We start from the raw sequence: 9,975 nt of genomic DNA, 5'->3' as shown, positions 1-9,975 counted from the left end.
AGAGTGAAGAGAAACACAGGCTATGTTGAGAAACAGAAACAAGCCCTGGAAGCTTTATAAAACAAAACAACTTTATATTGAGTCTACACATACTGAAAGCAAATTCACTACTTTCCCCTTGAACTAAGCAAGTAACACTCTCAGCCTTACAGTCTTCACTAACTGTTACATGTAAATAGCATGTTAGATGTATAAATGCAAATATGTGAACAGCAGTCCAGGATTCTGACTTAGGTGAAAGCTGCATTGGCTATCTAACTGTTAATAGTTGCCGAGAGAGCCCTGAAATTGTGAATCTAGTGTAACTGATTTAGTGATAACCATAGGAATTTCCATTTATCAGTGATCACTAGCTGATATCACTATCATTGGCTGACAAAGTACTATTTCACTGTTCATCAAAACATGTAAGAAAGGATATGTTAAGTTCATACAATCTAAGGTAATATCCCCTTTAGGCAACATGAGATGTGCAGATCTGGGAGAGTACAACTTTTCCTTAGTTCCCAATCAAAGAGCTTTCTAGTTCAGGAACCCTCTACGGTCAATTACAGGAAGCAAAACTCAAACCCAGTGGAATATGCAGCAAGCCTCACTAAGAGGAAGCAAAGCAGAAGACCAGCAGAACATATTTGAATCACATGAAGAGAGAGCAAGCCTAAAGACTCCAAAGAGCATCTGTTCAATCTGTTGTGATCAGTGTCCATTATGGGTAGAGTTTATTTTGTGGGCATAATTTGAAAGAGAATCACCACCTTTTTTCCTCCCCCATCTGAATAATAGATCAAGCTATATCAAATATCCTTCAATAGCTAATAAAATGACCTGAAGCTGCCAGAAGTATTTCAGAGTTTTGAATCTGTCATTAAGACATGACACTACTTTTTGTCTGTTATATTTTCCCTCAGTATGTTTTATGACTCTTGTGAACATATCCTCTTCTGCTCAAATGATAACATTTTCTGTGGCAACTAAAGCATTTATTTATATGGGAAAATATTTGGGATGCATTTCAGCTTCATACGTACAGTAAAACTCCAATAGTCCGGCACTCCTGATAGTCCGGCATCAAAATGGCAAGAGCCTAGTGAGTGAGCTTCGGCAAAAAATGAGTCACAAGGTAACAGCGGCAGCAGCTGAACTGAGCAAAAAGGGTAAAAAAGGCTTAAAAAAACTACAACATTACAGTATACTGTATATAGTATGTACAATAAAAAGGGTTAAGAACACGTTATATACAGTATATATATATATATATATATATATATAAAACCATCTCATAGTACCTCCTGATAGTCCGGCATATTTGATAATCCGGCACCACCTAGGTCCCATAGGTTCCGGATTATCGGAAGTCTACTGTATTTTGTCCTTTTTGGAAAGAGTTAATCACACTATTGGCTTTTGCTTTTCATTCTATCTTCTACTCCATTGTTTCTTTCAGACAGAAATAGGGAAGAGAGCTGGCTCATACAACCAGCCACCTTTTTATAAGTGAGCATCAACTACCCCCTTAGACCACTTTGTGTCAAAATCCCAGGAAGACAATACTTATAATATACAAAAGGAGTAAGAGTTTATTTGGTGGCACAATTCATTTAACTTTTCCTTTAAGATCAAAGAGGTTACAAGTTGGCATTTGAAAATTGAGGAGCTGGTCATGACATTTTCAAAAGTACTGGAGATTTGCATTATTATATTCTCCCTGGGAAAAACTGTATCTGATCTTTGCTAGGTTTATAAATGGAGAACCACAGGAAATGTACTGAATTCTTAAATATTTGCAGTCTTATGGAAAATAACCAAGAATAGCAAAGAACTTTTCTGAATGAGGTATTCTAAATTGTTAAATCTCCCACACAGTTTATTCATAACATACATTGGAGTGGACAATTTGTGAAGGGGGACCACTTCAGAAATTCCTGAAGTGGTCCTGGGCTGCCCCGGAAGGAGCAAAGCCAGGAGACTTCACTGCCCACAAACCCTGATTGGCCTAGGGGAGCAAGTGAAGTCTTAGTCCCCTCCCCTGTCCCCACTCTGCCAGGGGCATGCAGCACCTAGAATTGCCAGCTGCTTTAAACATGCACCTCTGTCCCCAGGTCCTGACTGGCCTGGGAGTCAGAGCAACAGGGCAGCTGTGGGCCAGGAGCCCTTTCAACTGCTGCTATTTAAAGAGTTCCCAGCTCTGGCTCCAGGAACTGAGAGCCCTTTAAAGAGAAGCAATTTAAAGGGTTTGTGCCTGTTGGGCAGCTGCTACTATGTGGCCTGGCAGCCCCCTGGAAGGTGTGAGCCCTTCAAATAGAAGCAACTGAAAGGGCTCACGCCTCCCTGGCTCTGCTGCTAATGCGTTTCCTGGCAGCTACCCACAAGTCACGAGCCCTTTAAATAGCAGCAAGTGAAAGGACTCGCCTCTACCCCACAGCTTCCAGGCAACGCATTAGCAGCAGAGCCGGGAGATGCCACTGGCCGGATCAAAGTGCTAGGCTTGCCAAATCTGGCCCACTGACAGCCTCTTGCCCAACCATGACATACAAATTAGATACAAATTAGAAAAAAAACAGCAATAAAATAAGATGATGTAAGCCTGTTTTGTACAAACTAAGGAATTAATTTAAAGTGATTTTTAAAACTAATATAATGACAAAATAAAAGGTGAAGTTTCAATATTTTATTCAAGTTGGAGTTTGTTTATTTCATTTTAAAGTAGTGTCAAGTACAGCATTTTGGGGTCTAATTCCACACAAAATGGAAGACTCTAAAAATGTACCCATTAAATTGCTAAAAAAAAAGTGGTAATAAAACAAAAGTCCATTTTAAATTCAAAGTGATGCCACTATGTGATGACAATTACAAGGACTCTTCCCTGCTTATGGCTCTATTTTACAAGCTTTTCCATATTTAGTGCAAGGGAAAGGAACCACAACACAAAACAAGTATTATTGACTGAGTCACATCAAACCTTTCCCATATCAAAATTATACAAGGTGAATAATCTAAAGCATTCTGAAGACAATAGGTGTCAAATAACTAAATAAGACAAACAGTTAATGAAATACTTTTTTCCTGACAGTTTTGCACACTCCATCATAGACTGAAACTTTGATAAGTTAATATCCAAAAACTATGCTTCATGAATTAAGTGTTCACTATGGTGAGTTGCAAGTTTCAGTCACAGTTTCTTTATACCATTTGTCTGTCATTATATAGCCATTATTCTGGAACAGGTAATCAATACCTGCATATCCCTTGTAAACTCATAATTAGCAGCTGTGATGGGCAATGAGCCTGGAATTAGGAATTTTTTTAAAATATTTTCTTCTCAAAGAACACTTTAAAGCTTAGCTGTCTTTAACCAGGTTTTACATGACTGATACATAACAATACTTGCATCCCGGACATAAAACATTGAAAGGTTCACTAAATTTTGAAGGTAGCTATGCCGTAAAGTATTTTCAAATTAGTAATCATACAATCTCTTTTTATGCTTCAAATTCCAATCCTAGACCAAGTTTGTGTCCACCTGCATTGACATTCTTGCCATCCAACAAAGCCGACAATGTCAGTTTGATACCTGAATAAAAAATCAAAGAGAGAGAAGATAAAACCTGGAATAGAGGTACCACATAAAATATGATGTGTATATATTTTCCTTCTTTGATTTGTTGGCTGGTTATGGTATTTGACTGTATGGTACAGTATTTGACTACATGTAAGGACCGTTCTTAAAATAAACTGGTAAAAATGCATCCACTGCTACAGGCAGTCTATCAAAAGAAATAATAATGAACAACAACAGAGGACTAAATTCTGATGTTTATTCATCTGTATGGTACTTTGAGTAATTCTATTGATTTCAGTGGGACTAATGGCACAGTAAGGTACTACTTAATGCGAGTGTGAATGCCTATTATGTCTATCCAACTTTCTAAAACATTTTTAGAACTATGGATTAATCGTGCAAAATGCAAAAGTTATAAAAATTTGTATCAATCAATTTAGTATTCCAACAGAGGCACCATTGTGCTTCAGTAATTCTGTGATCAGAAGCACTGAAGTTCTCATCTTTGAGTCAGTGGAGCTCAAGCGTGTCATGCTTTGAATCAAAAGAGAAGCTTACAATAGGAGAGCTTCTAGTGACTATGAATGCACTTGCTAAATCAGGTTTTTACATGTACAAAAGGCCTGTTTGTGTGTCTAACTGGTCATCTGAGGTGCTGCATGCCTCTGGCAAATCTGCTTCTCACTGAATATCAAAACTTTTGAAAAAAAATCCAATCCTAAAAGAGTCAGTTCTTGTGTTGGCAAGTAGGACAACGTTATAAAACCAAATCACTTTTCTACATAAAAAACTTCGTTGCTCCTTTAAAACAAAAATGTATCTATCTTTCGCAAATTCTGAATTCCTTCTGTTTATACTTACCTGGCTTCAAAGTCTGAGTATACCCTAAGCCAATCAGACTGGAGTTGTTCACTTTAGCCTGGAAAAGAAGCACTACTCTTAATAATCTGGTATACTTTTTAAACAGCAAAAACTTTGAAATTGTAAGTGGCTTATTTTTAAACTTAAAGTATTTCAGATGCCAAATCATGAGCAGAATATAGACTAAATTTTTCTGCTACTTACATCTATATTCAACTCCACTAAATACTTTCAATACACAAATATATTTTTATTAACCAACTTAAAAACTATTGTAATGAGTCATGAATACCACAAGATACTACATCAATTCGTATATACCAGCCTGCTGATAAGACAACAAGCAAAAGAGAGAGAATGGGTCAGATGCATCCCCTGGAATTATGTAAAGGATGTATTTGACCCACCAACTCCAAAACAAATATGAAATGTGGAATTATTACAGACAGTGCAGACTGAGTTGTAGTTTCTCCATTTCCATTTTAAAAACCTGTTTTCCATTGCTTATAAGTGAACATGTACAGTACTCACAGAGAAAGATGCATCTGGGTCAATCTGATATTTGGCTGCTATTCCAAAGCGAGTGTTGCTATTTCCAGCTGTCCAAGCAAGATTGACAGCAGTTTCCAATTTGTCATTCACTTTCTGGTAAATGGAGCCTCCAAATTCTGTGCCATCGTTCCTGTAATGAGTAGATTAATTTTAAATTGCACAGAAAACTTTAGGTTCTTTATCAGGATCCATGTAAGTAAAAGCTTCATTAATAACTCATTTAATAACTCTGTAGCAAATCATGTAGAATGGATACAATGGGCCAGATTGATTGAGAAAGTCATGCACATTACTGTTTTTTTAAACAGCAAATTTCATGAATTGCTTATCATATTTTAATAAACCCATGCATGACCTAAAGAGAAGCCAGGAGAAATAACTAGGGATGTAAAAGTGTAACTGTGTATAATGCCCTCCTCCCTGCACAAAGACCCACATGTATCCATGTAACTACTGAAATTTTTCAGCAGTTATACGGTTAAACAAATGCATTTTAACATCCCTACTTATAACATGGTTTTCAATTTTACTTCCTCAGTGGTTGAAATTTTTGCAGCAAACTGTGTCCATCAGGCTCGTTCTTATCTATTCATCTGAGAAATCTGTTTCTCTAACATATATACCTTTTTTTAGTGCTTATAGAAGGGGTTACAATGACAATCCTGCAGATTCAACCTTCTATTTATCCACAAAACAGGTGTAACACTAGCAGTGAAATTTCCTCCTGCCACCTCATCAACATGACTTTTACACAGATATAAAAATGCCATCTTTAAGGATAAAATGCCAGTTCAGTTTCCAAGTCCATGCAATTCTTGACCTTCCCTCCTGTGAATGCAAATTAGTGCCATTTGCAGTAACAACAGTTTTGTATTGTAGACACTTCTGCATTAAAACTTTATTTTGATTTCATTCAGGTACCAGATAGAACTTTTAATTGATACTAGCTTAGCTTAAACTAGCTCTATAAAAGAGGCAAAAAAGGTTCCAAATCTCATTCACCAAATATATGAACCCTCATAGCAAGACTGGAGATTTTAAAACAGCAAACTACTTTTACTGTATCTGGCTTCTGCATTTTCAGTATAACTCATTCTGCTAAAAGAGTGTGCAAATATATTGCCCAGAACAGGCAGCACATAGGAGTTTATGAACCACCTGAACTCCTTTGCCAATAATAGGTCTCTGATCATGGACTTAAAAAAAAGGATTACTGCAGTTGAATTTTAAGTAAATAAGGCATTTTGGGATGGAAAAAGATGGATTGACTTTAAAAAAAAAAAAAAGCTTAACAGTGGTGGGCAATCTACCTCCCTCCCCCATGCGCCACTTTCATACTGGAGCACCAGATCTCTGCACTTCTTGCTTCTCCTCCTTCCTCCCAGAGCTGGAACACCACAAACAGCTGATTCATGGCTGTTTAAGCTCTGAAAGGGAGAGGGAGGAGTAGGGACAGAGTGCAAATCAGGGGATTCACGTGGTCCAAAAGTGCTGTGTGGGAGGAGGATGAATAGGAAATATGTGGCTCCAGTGCACAAGAGACACACGGAGGAAGGGGGCAGTGGGTGGAACTTTAGTAAGCCACAGGCTGCTGCAACCCAGTGAGGTGAAGGAGAGCCACTCATGCAGCCCACTCCTTGTTCTTGAATGTCCATAACTGCCTTACAACCTGTATAAATCCAATGTAATGTTTATGGGCCATATGAATGCCTCTTAAATTCAAAGAATAGCATCAGCTTTTTAAATTATCAGTACTGTTTTCCCAGCCAAGCACTAAATATACTTCATATACAACTAAAGGTCATATACAGTCAACTCATAACTGACTTTATTTGGCACACAGGAAAGGGAGGGATTACAAAGCACTGAGTAGAGTTGGATATACAAGCAGACTTTCTGCAAGGTTCCCACATAGCTCTATCAGGATCTACAGCAGCAGTAGCCCAAGTGTACTCATAAAAGACAGGAAAGAAATAGTTAAGATACAAACTAAGGATGTTAAAGACTAGTTGAGAATCCGATAAGCAAATGCCTCTATAGAGGCAGCCACAGGAGGCGGGGGGAAGAAAAAGGGGTCCTTCAAAGCGGCAGCGCTGCACAACTGAGTTCGGGATCCGTGCAGCACTGCCCCTTTGAAACGCTGCCGAGGTGTTTCAAAGGGGCAGCACCGCATGGAGCCCGGGTTCAGTTCCATGTGGCACTGCTTTGAAATACCACAACTGCATTTCAAAGCAGCAGAACTGCGTGGAACCCGGGGTCAGCTGGGTTCTCCCCAGCTGATCCCGGGTTCCATGTGGCATTTCAAAGCGGAAGCGCCAGCATGGAGTCTGGGGTCAGTGGGGGACCCTGAGACTCCCGCTGATCCCAGACTCCATGCTGGCGCTTCTGCTTTGAAATGCACAAGATCCCCCACTGGGGACTCTTGTACATTTCAAAGCTGGCACCTGCATGCAACACAGAGTCAGTGGGACTTCCCACTGGCCCCAAGCTGCATGCAGTTTCGCATTCCTCCTTTGAAATGTACGAGAGCCCAGTGGGGGCTCTTGTACATTTCATAGGAGGAATGCGGAAGTGCCTATCGACTAGTAGTGTAGTCAGTGGAAATTCCATCGACTACTCGACTTGTAAATTAATCGTTAGTTAACATCCCTAGTACAAACCATGTTGCCCTACCTAATACCTAGACACTATACATAATATGTGTGTTATTTTACATCACCATTTTGAAAATACTGAAATATCCACATGTGCAACGTAACATATTAGGAATGAAATTCCAGCTATAAATCAATTCCCTGGATGCTGTGGATAACACAGACCTTTGGTGTTATTCTGATGTGGATACTGGTTTAAATTTTTTTAATATACAATTTCTTAACCCTCTACACAAAAAAAGTGTGATCAATTTACCCTGGGGTTCAAGGCTTCTTCAGATCTGAAATCATGTCAAAGGACCTATTAACCAATACCAGGAGTTAACATTTTTGCCTTGCACATATACATACAGTATTTTTGTGTACTACAGACTGATAATACCAAATCCAAAATAAAAATCCTCCTAGACAGTATTAACTCAGTAATTGTTCACTAAGAAATACAATTCCAGGAATCCAAGAAAGGGTGGTGAAGTCCGAAGCATTATTTAGACATTTCTTCATACTGTAGTCTTCATTTAAAAAAATCCCAACAATATTTTATAGTAATGGGCCCACGTACAATATTTTGTACTACTACAGATTACTGTAGTGGAAAGCTATTTCTAAATGTTGGATGGGATAGCTCATAACTTTTGATCATCTGTAGGGACCAATGCATACACTTTAGATTAGAGTTCTCAGTTAATGCATCCGCAATTTCCCAGTCCTTCCTTTCTGGATTGCATGGGTTCAGCCGTTGTTTATCACAATCTGAGCTTCCTAAATCAGATCTTGCAGAAGCACTGAAAAGGAGTAGCCTTTGAATAAGCACCTCGTAGAAGGCAGAACAATTGTTCAATTCTACATGGGAATGGCTTGCAATAGCCCTGTTACATAGAAGGGTGAGGACAAACCTGAAGACTTCAGTTAAATTTTGTCCTCTTTGTGTATTTGTACATAAACAACAAGCACTTGTGTAGGTGGATTATTAGAAAATACAATTATGAAACATTCCAGGGTTAAAGCTATATGAAGTTTGATTAAATTTTCCTTGCTCCAGGATTTCATTTCCTTTTGTTTCTGTTCTTGTATATTGTTGTTTATATTCTCTCACTCGCAAACCATTAGTCTCTATTCCAATGTACCTTGAGTAAAAGCTACTTTTCTCTATTTTCTTCTGCATGAAGTGTGTGTAATTGAATATGTTCACTTGTTTTATTTTTCTAGTAAAAAACTGTTACAAAATTATACAGCTGACTGACAAGCCAATCAATGGCTCACAATCCATATTTATTCCTGCAAAAATTGAATGAGTGCTAAAGGTTCCTTCTGTCTCTCACAACCTCACCCATATACATCCAACAAAAGCCCAGAGCAAAACAGCATCAGAAGTCTTTAAGTCTCCAATTTCTGGAGACTTCTATTAAGCCTTTTCAGTATGTGTCGAATCCATACCAACTTTATCATTCTCCCTCTTATTAACTTTTGACAACCTTTCCCTTCATTACTAAACTAGGGAGCAATATACATTAATGCTCATTTGCTGGTACTTACACATTAGTGTGAAGCTGGAATTCATCCGTTTTATAGCCAACAGCAAAGTTGCTCTGGGTTACTCTGGATTTAGTCGTCTCAAAAATCATTTGATAACCTGCCAACCAACCTTCATAGCCGAACACAAAGGCTCCACGTATTGAAGGTCCAGCAATATCAAAATCCATGTCGCAGCCAAGGTTGATGTGTTCCCGTTTATATCCGGTCTTAATTTTAGCATTTTTTTTCCTGAAGGAAGAGGGATGGCAACAAAGTTTTATATCAGAATGACTCGTATGTAGCAATTTTATCAATCAATTGTTACTTTAAATAAAATGTAACAATGCCAGAAGACAAAGTACACATATCCAGAGACCCATACTTTAAATATATGTCACATTTATTTGCTGTTATATGCAATAATGGGGGGGGGACCCCACATTTGGAATACTTGAGACTTACATCAGAACTTGAAACTAAATTATTATATACGAAAGTTGCAATGAAAAAAGCACAAAACTATACAAACCTAATACATACTAATTTTTTTTTCAATTGAAGACTGAATTATCTAGGATCCTACTTAATTGCTTTGTAAATTGGTGTAGGTGAGAAATTACTTTGCTTATTTTTTAAGTATAATTTTAAAAGTTTATTTCACTGGAAACTCCTAAAACTGGAAATTTCTAGGACATCATGAAACAAAAAGGTTGCTTAGCCAAGTTTCATCTACAGGCTGCTGCAAATCAAACTGAAGTCATGCTCTGGGTTCTAAATAGGTGGAAACTGTGTCAAAAAAAATCCATTGTTAACCATGTAGTAACAGAGAGCTCT

General features: G+C 38.1%; 1 protein-coding gene across 4 annotated transcripts in view; it reads right to left on the bottom strand.

Annotated features, from left to right (window-relative positions):
- Positions 1–2,653: 2,653 nt before the first annotated feature.
- Positions 2,654–9,975, bottom strand: part of VDAC1 (voltage dependent anion channel 1) — a 29,348-nt gene continuing 22,026 nt past the window's right edge. For all 4 annotated transcript variants that reach the window (XM_006116066.4, XM_006116064.5, XM_006116065.5 and 1 more), the window contains 4 exons: positions 9,163–9,390; positions 4,952–5,102; positions 4,421–4,478; positions 2,654–3,571 (listed from right to left, as the gene is read on the bottom strand). In XM_006116066.4, coding sequence (XP_006116128.1) covers positions 3,480–3,571; positions 4,421–4,478; positions 4,952–5,102; positions 9,163–9,390 — 529 coding nt within the window. In that variant the 3' untranslated portion in view covers positions 2,654–3,479. The remainder of the gene's footprint in view (positions 3,572–4,420; positions 4,479–4,951; positions 5,103–9,162; positions 9,391–9,975) is intronic.

This window comes from Pelodiscus sinensis, chromosome 16 (assembly GCF_052426305.1).
Source record: "Pelodiscus sinensis isolate ZL-2025 chromosome 16, ASM5242630v1, whole genome shotgun sequence".
Classification (NCBI taxonomy): Eukaryota; Metazoa; Chordata; order Testudines; family Trionychidae; genus Pelodiscus; species Pelodiscus sinensis.
The sequence above is the reverse complement of the archived record's forward strand: the minus strand, read 5'-3'. Positions and strand labels throughout refer to the sequence as shown.